The following is a 16,631-nucleotide window of genomic DNA, read 5'->3' as shown; positions in this document are numbered from 1 at the left end:
AGGGGGGTGACGCAATCAGATTCACGCCTTGTCTCTACCACCATCTCACTGGGTAAATCTGAACTGGTCACATCCATTTGGGGGCCTCAGTTTCCTTATAAGTAAAATGGGAGGTGAGGTCCAGGAAGCAGCTGGCAGCCCAGATGGTCTGTGCCCTTCTTGGCCTGTGTGTGATCTCCTCAGGTTTGATTTAACTCCTGGCCACGTGGGGACAAGTGGAACTGCTTGGTCATGATCACTGATAAGGACTTCAGCATCTTCATCCACATCCTCACATTAAACACACACCATCCTTGTCAGGTGTCCTGGCCTGGACTGGGCACTGGGGACACAGAAGTGATAAAATCCAGTTCATGCCCTGAGGTGGCCCCCAAGCTGGAGGGGAGAGGAAGACACCAATTCAGTGACAACCTTAACACCTCCAGGAGGACAGAGAGCAGAAGGTCACCCTAGGGCAGCTGGGGGTGGAGTGTGATCAGGGAGGGCTTCCTGGAGGAGCAGGGCCTTAGCACACATCTCAAGCTTGGAAAAGAAGCATGACAGCTGCATTTGTTGCATACCTACTGTATGCCAGCCCTAGTCATTTTCAGAAATTTTGTTGACCAGTGATTCCCAAAGGTTTTTTAATAGTTGGGTATTTATTTCTGTGTGTATTAGGAGATATATATATAAAATCCCATGATTTCATGGAAGCCAAGGCAGGTATTAAAGTTTAAAAATGGAGTCTGTTTAAAAATAATTAAGTAGTAGCAGTAAGTTTCTGGCTTGGAGAGGCAGTATGCTTGACAATTAGAACACAGACCCTGAAGCCAGGCTCCAATACCAACTCTGCCACTTACTGGCTGTGGGACCTTGGGTAAGTTACTTTAACCTCTCTGTGCCTTTTTTCCTCAGCTCTAAGATGGGGATAAAATACTGCTTTCCTAGTGAAGTTGACGTGAGGTCAAAAGAGTTAGCAGATGTAAAATAGAGGAAGTCCTCTGTGTTTGCTGGTGTTGCAGGTGTTGCTTTTCCAACTAATATTACAAAAAAGTGTGATTCAACAATGTGGACAAAATTGCAACGGCAACATGAATGCCCGAAGTCTGGGTACACGATTTCATACTGTCACAGAATGCTTCCAACAATTTGGGGCTAATGAAATCAACATTGTAAAATCAGACTTGGTTCAGAGAGGCCAGGTCACTTTCCTAAGGTCACACAGCAGTGGCAGAGTCAGGGGCTTGGATCCAGAGGGGCTGGCTCCAGAGCTCCTGGCTTGGAGGAGGATGGGGTGGGGAAGCCAGGGTGACTGCATTAGAGAGTAGGAAAAGCTGGAGAGAGGGCCAGGTCATTGACTCTGTCCCTTCCCAGAGCCACATTCGTCAGCCAGCCCCTGTCCCGGACATCTCGGCTGCCAAACACCAGCCATGGCCAGTCTCCTGGATTATTTATTAAGCTTCACGTCACCATCCTCACCCTGAGCTGGACTTCTTGTTCCCAGGGCAAGGGAACTGCGTAGAGAGGAGGCTTGGAATCTTGGATACTGGCGATTGGCCCTTCTGATTGGCAGGTTTACCTCTGGACTCTATGTCATATGAGTTCCAAGCCACAGAAGCTCAGTTGCAGTCACAATGAAAGAACTAGGGATCAGGCAGTCAAGCAACCAGCCTAGCCAGAGAGCAGCCCAACTTTTACACATTTCTACACGCTTTTATACATTTATTAGCACAAGTGCACGGGCAAGCCATGCAATTGGAGGGAAAGCCCATTCAGGAGTGAACTTGAGGCATCCTCGGTTGCTAACAGAAGCTCCTCGTGACTTCAGACTTGAAACAAATCATAGAATCCACCAGTATACAAAAACCACTGAGTTCAGGACAAACGGTAGCAGCAGGAATTAAGGAATTGACTCTTGCCAGTTAGGAGTGTGGGGGCCAGTCTGAAGTGAGCAGGGCTCACTGGAGGCTGGAAATCCAGACATTACTGCTCAAGTCCAGGCTCTGTAGGTTAGAGTAGCCAACTAGAGACGGAATGGTTAGTGCATCCTTCGAAAATCCCGTTTTCCAAACGAGTTCCTAGGATGCTTTCCTCAAACAGGGGTAGAATGACTTTTTTTTTTTAAACAAAGAAAAATGACTAAAATTCCTGACATACCAGTCTATGACTGTATCCGTACCTGGATAGACTCCTGGAGATCAATGCTGATAACATTGTTGTCCCGGGGAAACCGGGGAGGTGGGAGTGAGGGAGAAGGGGGGCTAGGAGGCAGGGCCATCATGGAAACGCACCATAATCCTCACTGTCCAATACGGTAGCCCCTCACCACCCGTGCCTACCGAGCTCTTGAAATGTGGTTGTGCAACTGAGGAGCTGAATTATAACTTTTGTTTAATTTTGATTAAATTTAAATAGCCGCACGCGGCGAGGGGCTACCGTGTCGGACAGCACGGGGCTGGAGAATCCATCTACGAGTGGGTGTGGACCAGCATGAGAGTTGTTATTGTCATTGGTGGGGGGGCGTTAGTCAATCCTCAGATTTGTGTACTGATTTCCTCACTGAGATAGGATCTGCATGACGTGAAAGCAGAAGGGCAGTCACCCAACAGACAGGAAGTCCCCCAAGTAAACCGGGGATCTTGTGGGTATGCAGATGACCGCAATTCTAAAAACCCCACACCCAGAAAACAGAGGAAATTTACAGTTTACGGTTTCTCTTTCAGTTTTCACTTCTTGGAAGCGACAGTGAGAGGCAGAAACAGAGAGAGAAAGAGAAAGAAAAGAAAGGAAGGAAGAAAGAAGAGAAGGAAAGAAAGCAGTCCTGACCTGTAGCATCTTCTGACTCTAATGGTGTTACCACTGCCCCAGTGGCTAGTTTCAAGGTATCAAAGATTAACAGCAGATAGGATTCTATGCCGCACTACACTGCTAGGGGCAGTGGAGGTGGGGGATTCCCACGAGCAGGGAATGTCCTTTGCCTCAGGGAGCAGAGATCTGAGAAAGTAGACACCTTGAGTCCCCCACAACTCTCTGGAATGGTTACCGCAGGTCCCAGACTATGGGACAAGGCACGCCCGCCACCCCCCCCCCCACCACATCCCCATGGCTGGGAATGAGGAAGGTCCCCCAGGCAAGCTGGGCTGGGGGACAACTGAGGACCAGGAAACATCCCCACTCCACCTTGTGTTGACTCAGCCCTGGAATGTCGCTGCCACGCCCACCCCCGGGGCAGGGGGAATCCCCTTACTGCCTCCAATCAATTATCTGTTTGAAATAAATATTAAGCCAAGTTAGAGGGAAATGAAGAAGTTTTCATTTGTTGCACATGTGGTTTGTGCTCTGAGATTGACTCCCACTGCAAATATCTTGATTTTTTTTCAGTGAACTTTGGACAAAATCCCTCACAGGCCATTTGGACCAATTCCACCCATCACATGTTGGTTGACGGGTGATGGTAACCCCAAGGGGGAAGCTCCAGTGTGGCCAAGGGATCCTGACCTGAGCTGTGGCCAGTTTTAGTCATAAGGGCCCATCAAAGAGCTGTTTGTCATTTTGGGGGATGACTTATCACCACAGACAGCACCCTCAAATGGCCCGAGGAGGGTTCCAAAAGATCTCAGCCAAATCGAGTGATGGATTGAAGCCAGGGGAACAAAAATGAAGAGGGCTAGCTCCCAAGTCCTACAGTCAGGGTCACAGAGGTGAAATGCTTTAAGTCCAAAACAATGGAGGCCTGGCTGGGTTGTATCAATCTCACCAAGAAAAAAAAAACCTTTTAACTTCCGTGGGATTGATTGAGTAGCAGCTGGAGATAGAACAACAGCTTTCCAGATAACGCACATTTTGCCCGCATGGGATTGATTAATTTTACCTGGTCCTATTAACAGAAGTAGAGAAGATAGAACAAGGGAGGATATAGTCTCGTTTCATGTTAACCTTAAGCGGAATTTCTCAATCTCAGTGTTACGGACATTTATGGCCAGACGAGTCTTTGTTGTGCCGTGCGGGTGCTGTCCTGTGCAATATAGGATGTTGAGTGAATGGACAGAGGCGTGGGGACTCCAGCAGAGAACAAGTTAGTAACAAACCTGCCCTCAGGCTGCTCATGGTCCCCCTGGGGAGATTCTCCAGCAGCTGCCAGGCTGCAGAGTCTCAAAGAGGCTCCAGTGCGGACCTGATGGGGAATAAACATGAATGAGGAGTCAGGTCTGGAGGGAGGACTCGGGAAAAGCGGACCAGAGGTGTGAGAGAGTCCTGGATAGTAATACCACCACCAAAGGTAACCATAGTAACAACTACTCTTCTTTGAGCCCCTCCCTCATGCCTCACACTGAGCTGCCATTATCTCTGTCTTGCAATATCCAGTAGATATCATCGTCCTCATTTCTCGGGGCAGGAGACTGAGGCTAAGGGAAGTTAGGTGACCAGCCCAAGGTCTCACAGCTGGATGTCAGTTTCAGCCCAGATCTGATGGACTCAGGAGCCAGAGGCATTTAAGCAATCAGGAGACTCTGGGGCTGGTCAGCCAGCGCAAACAGAGGTGAGAGCTGTTGGTTCCTCTACAATCTGTGGAAACAATCGTCAGCACTCCCACTTTCCACAGCCAAGGACACGCTGATCTGACCACTCTCAGGGACACTTCCCGGGACGGTGTGATGTAACAGAGCCAGCAGGTAGAGGTGAGGAAGGCAACTTACCCAAGGTTCTGCAGCCAAACTCCCACCCATCCTCCTGGGACTACCGGCTCTGCCCCTGCCTTTCTGCATTGGACAGACCCGGACCTCAGTTTGCCCATCTGTTGAATGGGGAATCACTCCTCCCTTGCTTCTCAAAACCTTTCAAAGGAGGACTAGATCAGAGAGAAAAGCCCTTGTGCCCCATTACCCAGAACTAGTGATGCAAATGCCCTCTTGAGTAACAGAAAATGAAAATGGCCATCACCTATTAAGTGCCCACCATTCGATGGGCACTGTCCTTGCAACTTTACATTAATTAGGTCCCCCATAACAAATCTAAGAGGTGGGTACTACTATCAGCTAAAGAGACTGAGGCCCAGAGTGGTTAAGTGACTTGTCCAAGGTCACACAGCAAGTTCCGGGCAAAAGTTGGATTTGAACTTGGGCCTGGCAGGAAAACTGACTCACTGAAACATAGAAAATCATATGCCTTGGATGCTGGGGTCACAGGCATGGACTGATCTCCCTGAGGTTTGCACAGTGACGACAACCACTCTTCCCCCAAGACCCTCTAGCAGCTGACTGTCAGAATGTCCCCATCAACTGCCACTCTACCTGGTTCTCTGCTCCATTTGCTCCCCAAGTGACGTGTGAGCCCCCTGCTTCTTAGGGTCTCGGGTTCCCATTCACATGATGGAACACGGAAACCTGTACATATTTCTTAATATATTTTAAAATGACGATATGCTCAGAGACCAATGTCCATCAGCTGCTGAATGGATAATAAAAAAAAAAATGTGGTCTATCCCTGCAATGGAATACTATTCAGACATAAAAAGGAATGAAGCATGAAGACATGTTAAACGTGGGTGAACCTTGAAAATGGGATGCTCAGTGAAAGACACAAAAGGCCACATACTATATGATTCCGTTTCCATGAAATGTCCAGAATAGGAGAAGCCACACAGACGGAAAGTAGGTTGGTGGTTGCCAGGGGCTAGAGAGAGGGGAGTGATTGCTAACGGGTATGGGCTTTCTTTGTGTGATGATGAAAATGTTGTAAAACTGATACTCTGTATAGGGGTGAATTGCATGCTTTGTGAATTACATCTCAATAAAGTGATTTTTTTTTTAAATGCCCAGACAAGATGTCAACAACAGTGACAAATATTTTGTCTTTTTCTTTCTTACATGATTGACTTTCTTAATTCGATGTTTTTCAAATCACAGGAGTAATGCATTCTTTTAGAGGGGGTGGGGGAGGTACTTAAGTTTATTTATTTATTTAATTTTTTTTAGTGGAGGTACCAGGCAATGAACCCAGGACCTTTGCATGCTAAGCACATGCTCTACCACTAAGCTACACCCTCCGCACTAGCAGTGATACACTCTTGTTGAAACAAATGGAACTACATAGGAGGTCAAAAGAAAGAATTAATCATCTTGTATCCACCATCTCCAGCTCCCCACCACCCAATCGGGGCACTGCTGCACTGGAACGGAGATTAATGCAATACTCTTAAGATTGCTGCCTTCCTCCTATGGAGGTTGCATCAAAAGCCCAAATCTGGGACTTCTGAATGTGACCAGGCAGGGCCAGATGTCCTCTCCAACCCCCACCTCCACCCCCTCCATCAGCCCATCAGCAACGTGCTCATAAAGGACTCAGAATTCCTGAATTTGAATTTGACAACTAAAAAAAAATGTCGCTCATCATCTGGTTCTACAAGAATGAAGTCACGAGCCACGGCAGTCGCTGACCTTCCACACACCCCGAAAGGAGTACAGGGCGGAGATCCGGAACAAGGCACTCTGTGCTCTGGCAAAACTGGCAGAACAGGCCGACAGCCAGATATCTTCAAGAGGAAATTTTAGGAACCTGATTTCTTGCATCTTCCTAGAAGAGCACTAAAATCATTAACGGAGATATCTGGTCCTCGTGACGAGCAGCAACCTTCTACTGAGATGTGTTGATTGCACGTGCCCCCATCACCAAAATTATATATGCATGGACCCCACCACCACCACCTCTTTGGGGCAGCTCCTCAGACTCCTCTGGAAGGCTGTCTCCAAGGATGCCTCCTCAGTAAATCCGCCAATAAACCTGAAACTCACAGCCCTCACATTGTATGTTTTTATTTCGGTCGACACATTTCATCCCTGCCTCCTGGGCCATCTGGGGCAAATTTTACTTCACCTCTGAGCCTCTTTCCTCACCTGTGACACGAGGCTCAAGATGCCCACTCACCTGGCTGCCTGAGACTTAAGCAAAACCCCACATGGGAAACATCTGACATGGAATCGGGCACAAGCAGATGCTCGGGCAATGTTGAGTGCCAGCTGTATACACTCAGATGCACATGGGGGGGGCTGCGTCTATGCGTGAGTTTCACGACGCCCACATCACTTCAGCTCCTCACCCTGTATCCCCAACACACACCTGTGGACGTCCCACCAAGGAGGGGGCTGGGGAGTGCCTGTGGGAGGTCAGAGGAGGCCAGCACGTGCTGGCGACTTTAAGATGCATTATCCCACACCATCTTCTGCAGTCTGCTGAAGGCCCTTGGGGACGTGGGTTATTTGATCCCATTTACAAGTGAAGAGGCTGCGAGTGGGGAAGGGGAGGAAGAAAGCTTGGCTTGGTGAGGCAGAAGACGCTTCCAGGAAAGCGCACCGGCTTCTGGTTACTCTCCTGGAAGTCAGGGGCGGGTCCTGGCAGGGGTGTGGCCGGCCCTGGGGCCCTATTGGCTGCCTAGGAGGCGCTGGGGGAATAAAGCCAGGACCGGTTAGCCCCTGAGACTAACCTGAAGACGGTCCACCTGTCCTGCTCTGCATCTGTCTGTGGACTGTCTACCCAGTCCACCCATCTAGACCATCTCCAGTTTATCCCAGCCGCCTAGCTCATTGCCTTTTACCGGTAAGCAGCCCCATCCTGAGCTTCATCCCCAGGACTGGAGTGCCTGCGGCCAGCCTGGATTTTCCCAGGGGAGGAGGGGGAGGTAGAAGCAGTTGAGCATAAAAACCCATATGCTTTGAAGCCAGACTGGCTGGATTCACCACCCGTTCTGTGCCTCAGTTTCCTCATCGTAAAACAGGGTAGTAATAGAACCTTCCTCTTAAGGTCATTATGGAAGTGAAATGAGATAGGGCACTCTGAGTGTCCAGTCTAGATATAATAATAGTTATAAATTTTTATAGAACTCTTCCTATGAGCCAAGTGAGAGGGGAAGTAACTTCTGACTGCAGGGTGACAGGTAGGCAGACAGCAGCTTCTCACGCCCCTCCCTCCTCCACGCCTGGGACAAAATCTTTTCTGAAGTCTCACCTCCAGCAGCAGGTGAGAATGGCTGCCCCATGCGGTTTACAGATGTTGGCTTTACCCCAGGTTGACAGAGGGGGATCCCTGTCCTGTCACCCAAGGGACCCAATGGTGCAGTGGGAGACAGGTTGGGGGGTACCTCCCCAAGTCCACCTGAAAGGGGTCTTTGGGGTCGATGCCTCCCACCCCTAACCGGGAGAGCTTCCTGAGGCCAGGACTTGGCAACCTGCCCAGGACCTTGGATTTCAAGGTCCAGACAGCCAGACCAGGGATGAGGGACAATGTCCAGGACCTAAAAGTTAATTCAAACAGATGTGGGGGTGCCCCTGTTTTGGAGTACCTCCAGTCTCTGACTTTTATTCAAGATATCTAGGGGACAGGTGGTATGTTTTTGGCCCCCCTCCCAGGCCCTGAATGTCAGTTAATTCAGACAGACATGGTGTGCCCATATCTGGGAGCTTGCTAAGGCTGCTGGGGTGATCAGGGACCCCACCCCCAACTTTTCTTCCAACCCAGGCATATCTGGACAATTCTGGGAGGAGGGAGGCCTGAGCCAGGAGTGCCCAGGTCCAGGGGCTGGACCACTGGAAATAGAGCGGAGGGTTGGAGGCAGGTAGCCACCTTTGCCTGTTCCTCGGGGATAGTAGAGGATGGAGGTGTTACTGAACTAAAGATTGTGTGCCCGAGGCACCGTGAGGCTGAACAAACCGAAACATAGGAGTTTGGAGCCCAGAAAGGTTTATTGCAGGGCTCAGCAAGGAGGAAGGGCGGCTCACGCTTGAAAAACCTAAAGCCCCGGATGGTTTTGGGGAAGAAGTTTCTATAGGAAAATCTGGGTGAGGGCTGCAGGGTGTGTGACTGTCTTCTGATTGGTTGGCGGGGAGGGAACAGGGCGGGGCTCCAGGAATCTTGTGCTCAGCCTGAAGTTACCATTCTCCACCCGGGGGGGTGGGGGGCTTAGTTCCTGCAGAAGAACTCAGAGACATTATGTCTATTCCTTGAGGAGGAACCAGCACCCTGCTCCAAGGCTGCACTATTGTTTCTCGACTCTTCCTCCTTTGTCTCTGCATCACCCCCGCTTCCCTGATGAGCAGCTGTTTGAATCTGCCCATTGGAACTCGGGGAAGATCAAAGAGGCTGAATGAAGCCTATTTCTTATAAACAAAAAAGAAGGGACATGGAAAGGACTTGTACCACAGAGGACCCCACAAGTTCCTGCTCTGTTTCGGGGAAATCGGATGGGCTTCTTACCCAACCACCGTCTGGTCAGTTCTGGCTCAGACCAAGTTAAGGAGAATCAGTTTCCCCCGTGACTCAGCAGGAGGTGCAGTGATGGGAAGCTGGCCTGAGTATGCAGGGCTGTGGCCGGAGTCTGGGCCACTTCATCCTCACAGTCACCCGGAGTCCAGACAGACGTGCTGACCAGAGGGCCTGAGTCACACCCATGTGCCCTGGAGAGAGCCTGGGCTCTGGGCCTAGACTGACTGCCTGAGCTCAAATCCCACCTCCCCAGCTCACTAGCAGTGTGACCTTGGGCAAGTCACGTCAGTACTCCAGTCCTGCCGTGTGACAAGCTGCCGAGTGACGGAAAACAACAGCAAACATTCACTATCTGTGAATGACTCTGGGCCTTGATTCGACTCAGCCCAGCAGTCCTCCCTTGGGGGCTGCAGTGTGAGGACAGTGGCTGGGCTTGAGCCATCCCTAAGCTGGGTCCCATGTCCGGCCAGCATCAGGGGTCTCAGCTGGAGCTGCATTCGGGGCACCTACCTGTGGCCTCCGCACGCAGCCTGGGCTCCCTCCCATCAAGGCGGCCGGGTTCAGACAGGGAGCTTCCGGAGAGAGAGCAGATGGGGAGGCTAGGTCACCTTTTAGGACCCAGCCTTGGGAGACTTGCTACTGCCCTCGGTCTGGTGCACACAGGCTCTCAGGAGTGGAGTGTGTCCACCTCTTCCCAGCCCCTTGTTCAGCGACATCCTATTGATGGCTTGAAATTGGCCTTGGTCAGGGTATATACAGAAGGGGAGCGCCCACACTGGAAATCAGGGCTTCCTTTCCCTTTGGAGAGGCCGTTGTTAAACATTGCCCAGCACACACTGCTTAGAGGTCACATAGTGTCACTTCTACTGCAACCACAGGGCTCTACTTCCCCCAAGTTCAAGGGGAGAAAGCACAGACCCCCCTTCCCACCTAGAAAACCATCACTGTCACATGGTAGGAGGTGCATGTGGGGTGGGAATCGCTCCCAGGGGTCAACCTGAAAACACACCCAGAGCCTGTTTCCTCAACAGGAAGACAAGCTAATAATGGCATCTCCTGGGACTGTCAAAAGAATTAAATGAGTTAATATCTGTAAAACTTAAAACTGCCTGGCACATGATAATCAACTGAGAAGTGATTGTTAAATAATATACTCATAATTATTAAAAATAACAATAATAAAAAGCTTCCCCTAACTGGGTACAGGCTTTCCAAAGGTTAGATACAAAAAACATGGTGGAATACTACTCAGTCATAAAAAAAGAATAAAATAATGCCATTTGCAGCCACATGGATGGACCTGGAGATTGTCATACTAAGTGAAGTAGGCCAGAAGGAGAAAGAAACTGTGGTTGCCAGGTGGGGAAGGGGATGGGGAGGGATAAATTGGGAGTTTGGGATTTGCAGATACATACTACTATATATAAAACAGATAAACAACAGGGCCCTACTGTATAGCCCAGGGAACTATATTCAATATCTTATAATAGCCTATACTGAAAAAGAATATGAAAAGGAATAAATATATATGTGTATAACTGAATCACTGTGCTGTACACCAGAAATTAACACAGCACTGTAAACCGACTATACTTCAATTAAAAAATGTATTTAAATAAGTAATGGATATGCACATGGCAAACATTCAAACAGTACAGAAGGGGATGCTGAGTGCCAGTTCTCCCCAGAGGCCCCCCTACCCTGCCCGGATTCTTGTGTGTGTTTCCTGAGATGTTCTGCGCACACGGAAGCATGCGGATTGCATGTGTGTGCGTGCGTCCCTGCATTTTTCGCGAAGACTATATCTGATATCCCGCCCCTGTTTCAGCCACTTAACCATCTTGCATCTCATTCTGAATCAGCACCTGCAAATTAATTTCCACAGTGGGCTCTTCCAAAACTACAAGGTCTGAACGTTGTTTCTGATGTTCACAGCCTCCCAGCATGGTGTGTGTGTGTGTTTATGGGGTGGGGGTGGGGGTTGGGGGAGATGACCCTTATGCCCATTTTACAGATGTGGCAGCTGAGGCTGAGGGAGCATGTTGGTCTGACATCACGTGGTGAGCAGGTGGCGGAGTTGAGATTTGAGCTCAGGTTTCCAGGACACTATAATCTGGGTCCCGTCCACGGCCTCCTGGGAAGTGAGGGACAGGGTCCCTCCTAGCCACACTGCCTGCTGAATGGCAGCAGCTGGCACCAGGGCCAGCTCCCCTGACCCTCTGGGTTTTCTTCCTTTCTCACAGCAATGGCATCAGGAGAACCCCTCCATGTAAAAAGCCCCCTCCGTGACAGCATGACCCTGTCCAAAGTTGCCGGCACCACCGTCTACCTCAAGATAGACAGTTCCCAACCTTCCGGCTCCTTCAAGATCCGAGGCATCGGACACCTCTGCAAGACGGTACAGGACAGGCTCTGTATCATCTGGGCGAGGGTGGCAGTTCCTCCTTCTCGACAGGAAACGGCCAGTGCCTTGTAAAACCCAAGGACTTGCAGGCTGGCCCCTGCTGACTCCCCACAATGCCTGAGCATCCACCATTAGCGCCTCCCCTGCTTAAGGGGTGCCCGTCCAGAGGGTCCCCTGGTAGACTGATCCCAGGACCATCAGTTGCCTGCCTCCCCGTCACCCTTCCCTGAGCCAGTCTCTTTGTGGGGGATGGTGTCATCTGAGAGGCTAGGGTGGCACAAATTCCCCGTGATGGAGGGAGAGGTCAGTATATGCTGAAATCATTGGGAAGTAAGCCAAGTAAGAGGGAAGAGCCGTGCCCAATGCCCCCCTGCTTTGTCTCCACAGTGGGCCGAGCGAGGCTGTGAACATTTCGTCTGCTCCTCAGGTAAGCGGCCTGCGTGCCTCCTCCTGTCCTCTGCTGTGTGTCCCAGGGCCAGGTGCTCCACTTCTCTGGGCCCTGGTTTTCCCAGCAATGAGCTGTTGCAAACATCCGCAGAAGTCCCAATCTGGAATTCCAGGGGGAGGCCAGCAGTTACCCAGGGAGGGTTCAGAGCCTTGAGGTTGGGGGTGAGCAGCCCCATGCTAACTTTCCACCACCACCCACCCCGGCAGCGGGCAATGCAGGGATGGCAGCCGCCTACGCGGCCAGGAAGCTGAACATCCCAGCCACCATTGTCGTGCCCAGCACCACGCCTGCCCTCACCATCCAGCGGCTCAATAATGAGGGCGCCGCAGTCAAGGTGGTGGGTGAGGTGAGTGCCAACTTGGGGCAGGAGGGCACAGAGGGCACCTGGTAGCAGGGCTAGGTCCCCCAGCCCTTCATCCCTCCTGCCTCCCCTGTGATTTTGCAGACACTGGATGAAGCTATCAAGCTGGCCAAGGACCTGGTGAGGAACAACCAAGGCTGGGTCTATGTCCCTCCCTTTGACGACCCCCTCATCTGGTACGTGGAGCCCAGGGTCACCCAGGGTGGGTCGTGGTCACCCCACTACACCACTGAGTGGACATCTGCCATGATGCACCCCATCACACACAGCGGGGTACACGTGTGTGTACATACCATCACACAGAAGCACACACACGGACATGCAGCTGGTACCCACACCCGTGCACCCAAGCCCATGGTCCATGGCCATGGCCACAAGTGAACGCGTGGGCTCAGATACACAAGTGTGTGTGACCGGGACCCCAGAAGCAGACGCCGAGGCAGAGATTTCAGAGAACGCAGTTGACCTGGGCAGTGAGGACACGAGATGAGGAAGGAAGCCAGTGAAGGGTGTGAACGGGCCGGGGGCGGCTGGGGGTAGCTGGAGCTTAATCCCTCGGGGCCCCTGGGAGCCCGCGTGGAGCCTGAACCAGAGTGCCTCCAGGAAGCCCAGCCCTGACCTGCCTCCCACCACTCTCCAGGGAAGGCCACTCTTCCATTGTGAAGGAGTTGAAGGAGACGATGAAGGAAAAGCCGGGGGCTATCGTGCTGGCGGTGGGAGGTGGAGGCCTGCTGTGTGGAGTGGCCCAGGGACTGCTGGAGGTGGGCTGGGGGGACGTGCCCATCATCACCATGGAAACCATCGGAGCTGAGAGCTTCTACGCTTCCACCAAGGCTGGCCGGCTTGTCACTCTGCCACGGATTACCAGGTAAGCAGCCAGGCCTGCCGCCCAAGAGCTCCCCTCTTTGGTGCTGACTGCGAGGTAGACCCTGATGCTGGCCCCATTTTACAGGTGAGGAAACTGAGGCTTTGGTCACTTGCCCAAAGTCACACAGCCCATGAGTGCTATGACCAGGACTGAACCCGAGTCTTTGTGACTCTGTAGCATGAACATCACGCTTCCTCAAATGACAAGTCTAATAGTAATCATTTATTGGATTCCTCTGGGGCAGAGTTTTACACACCTCATTAATTCACCAACCGTTGGCTGAATCCCCAGTCTGTGCAAGACACTGGCTGATCCTGGGGAGAGAGTCGTGAATAAACAGCTTCTGCTCCCAAGGAGCTCCTATCCCAGCTCCAAACCTTTGACAGATGGTGTTCAGGATGAGGTTTGGCCACATTATGTAAGAGCCCAAAACAGCAATGGCTTAAACAAAATTGAACTTTATTTCCTCTCTTGCGTAAAAAAAATTTTAGAGGTAGGCAGTCCCGGGGCAACTCCATGAAGCTAGGAGCTCAGGATCCTTGAGTGTGTTCACCATCATCCTTATCATGTAGACTTATGGCCTAAAATAGCCGCTGAAGTGCCAGCTATCACACCCACAATCCATCTGCCAGGAAGAAGAACATCAGGACAGAAAACATGCCCACTCCCGTTAAAGACACATAATACTTCCACTTACCGCTTATTGACCAGAACTTGGTCACATGGCCACACCTACTGCAGGGGAGGCTGGGAAATCATCAGGCGACCTTATGTGCAGCTAGAATAAATACTGGGTTAGACGAGTTTGTCATTAATAGGAAGGACTGCACTTTCTGCCTCACCTTTCCCTTCTATAAAATCAAACAAATTAATGACAGAAACTGTTGTGAAGATGAAACAATGCTTGCGAAGTGCTTTTTCAGGAAGTAACCACTATGTGTTACCGGGGGGATCATTTGAGAATTCCCCTTGGGGCCATGGGACTGGGTGCTTTCCTTAGAGGATTCCCTGGAGGAGGTGGCCTTAATCCTAAGCCTTGAAAAAGGACAGGGCCGGGGTGGGCAGGCAGAGCAGTGCTAAGCTTAGCAGAGGTTAATTAAGAAGGTAAGATGACAGCCTGGAGCCAAGGGTGGGAGTCCTATGAGGCATTTGCTCCTGAGTCAATATTGAACAGAAAATGATGCTATTTACTCCAATTCAAGTGATCTGTGCCTTTTTGGGAGGCTGCACTCTGTTCAGTGATTCCCTGGGACTTAGTGTTTTCCAGCTGCAGAGGGTACGCCCCCTCCCCCTACCCACAAACCCCAGTTGCCTCCTCCCTCTTACATCCATCTTCGTGTCTCTCGGGCCTCTGCCTCCCTCCTCTCTCACCCATCTCTGTTTCCCCCCTTCTCCATCCTTGCCTCTCCCAGTGTTGCCAAAGCCCTGGGCGTGACCACTGTGGCGGCTCAGGCTATGAAGGTGTTTCAGGAACAGCCCATTCTCTCTGAAGTTGTCTCAGACCAGGAGGCTGTGGCCGCCATTGAGAAGTTTGCAGGTATGTGCCAAGTCCTTTCAAGACCCCACCCTACTGGTTAAGGACCTAAGAAGCTGTCCACTTGGCATGCCAAGGAACTCTATCCATAGCTCCATTTCCTGTCCCTTCCTAGACCTTTCCATTAATGCAAGTTAATACAGTGCAGTGGCAAAAATAGAAAGACCAAAGGGACAAACGAAGAGGTTATTCTAATAATTATAACAACAAGGAACAATAACTGAGTATTTAAAATGTTGATTCTGAGCTTCCTGGTAGCAAGGGTGAAAAAGGAAACTATGGACCTCAGTGTTGGATTCAGAGGTAGGTCTGTAACTAAGTTGGACTCTTAATGGGTTCATCCCAGGACAGGGATCACACACACATACACACACACACACACACACAGAGGAGTATTTATGCTGCCACAATTCTACACCCACAGTTTGGTTAACCAACTCTGGCACTCTGGCTCAGATGATGCTTCAGAATCCTTCTCAACACAGTGCTCCAGAAATTATAATCATTTTATCAGTGTGAGCACTGATGATGAAAGCCAGCCCTGGCTCAGGCCTTGAAAGGTCAATGCAGGGTAATGATGGGGGTATTGGTCCAGGATGAGTCTGTGACCAGGGCTGAGAGCTGACTGGCTCATACTTTACCACTGGCCAGACAGTTCCCTTGCACCTTGCTCTGCTCTACCCTCACCATCCCCTCCTCTGGCAGATGATGAGAAGATCCTGGTGGAGCCCGCCTGTGGGGCAGCCCTGGCCGCCATCTACAGCAAAGTGGTTCAGAAGCTGCAAGGAGAAGGGAAACTCTGCACCCCGCTGTCCTCCGTCGTGGTCATTGTCTGTGGGGGCAGCAACATTAGCCTGGCCCAGCTGCAGGCTCTCAAGGAACAGCTGGGCCTGAACAGGCTGCCGCAGTGAGGGCCCCTCCCCGGGTGCCCTCCTCCCCTACTCAGGAGACCCCTGGAAGGGCTGGAGTTGTATCCACTGTAAATATCTTTCCTGTCTGTGGTGAGCCTGTGGCCCACCTGGGCCAGCCACTAGCTTCCACATTCTCATGAATCCGCTGTGCAGAGGGGCCAGAAGGACACCAGCCGGCGAGGCTGGGAACGCAACATCTTTGGTGTGAGTGCTCTATGGCCACCCTTATCCACCCCTGCCAGGGTGACAACTGCCCAGGTGCCCAGAGCAGGGTGACCAGGAGGGAGGGACCTTGAAATGAGGTGTCCCTCATCTCGGCTTTCTCCCTGGAAGAGCGGACAGGGCCATGGTCCAGGGTTGAAGAACCATCTTGTCTTCCCTCCCAGGAAAAGACCACCCTTACTCGCTATTCTATTTTCTATTGTTCTATTGTTCTATTATTCCACCCTTACAAGCTTTTTTTACTGAAAAAGAAAATCTGTTTATTGAAACAGAGATCCTTTGAGTTCTTCCATCATGGCTGTCTTCCTCCCTCCCCTCCCTCCACCCTACCATGCCTGCTGCCACTCCCCGGCTCTCAACACTGAGCACCCCTATCCTCCACACCCCACCCCTGGGGCCCCACATGGAGGCCAGGACCCCTACGACAGCTGGGTTTATGAGCCAGAAGAGGGCATGGCAGGGAGCAGGTGAGGGGAACGGTGCTAAACAAGAGGGGCTTGGGATGGGATGAGGGCTGCCTCCACCGGAGGCAGAACCAGCTGGGAAGGCAGATGAAGCCTCATTCTGATAGGAAGTCCTTCTTAATAACAATGATTTTATCACCGAACCACTGGAAGCGGAGTAGTAAGCCCCGCCATCTCTGGGTGTG

General features: G+C 51.2%; 1 protein-coding gene across 1 annotated transcript; it reads left to right on the top strand.

Annotated features, from left to right (window-relative positions):
• Window positions 1-7,412: 7,412 nt before the first annotated feature.
• On the top strand, window positions 7,413-16,251 carry SDS (serine dehydratase). The gene is made up of 8 exons (XM_010998677.3): window positions 7,413-7,572; window positions 11,478-11,632; window positions 12,026-12,065; window positions 12,293-12,432; window positions 12,532-12,623; window positions 13,088-13,315; window positions 14,728-14,852; window positions 15,555-16,251. The coding sequence occupies exons 2-8, from the start codon at window positions 11,480-11,482 to the stop codon at window positions 15,758-15,760; spliced, it is 984 nt and encodes a 327-aa protein (XP_010996979.1). The 5' UTR covers window positions 7,413-7,572; window positions 11,478-11,479; the 3' UTR covers window positions 15,761-16,251.
• Window positions 16,252-16,631: the final 380 nt, after the last annotated feature.

This window comes from Camelus dromedarius, chromosome 31 (genome assembly GCF_036321535.1).
Source record: "Camelus dromedarius isolate mCamDro1 chromosome 31, mCamDro1.pat, whole genome shotgun sequence".
NCBI lineage: Eukaryota > Metazoa > Chordata > Mammalia > Artiodactyla > Camelidae > Camelus > Camelus dromedarius.
Note: the sequence above shows the minus strand (reverse complement) of the source record. Positions and strands in the feature narration are given on the sequence as shown.

Excerpts from the sequence above, each read along its gene's own strand:
- SDS (XM_010998677.3), top strand. The coding sequence starts at position 11,480 with ATGGCATCAGGAGAACCCCTCCATGTAAAAAGCCCCCTCCGTGACAGC. Across the intron at positions 11,633-12,025 it reads TCGGACACCTCTGCAAGACG|TGGGCCGAGCGAGGCTGTGA; the intron begins GTACAGGACAGG and ends TTGTCTCCACAG. Across the intron at positions 14,853-15,554 it reads CGCCATTGAGAAGTTTGCAG|ATGATGAGAAGATCCTGGTG; the intron begins GTATGTGCCAAG and ends CTCCTCTGGCAG.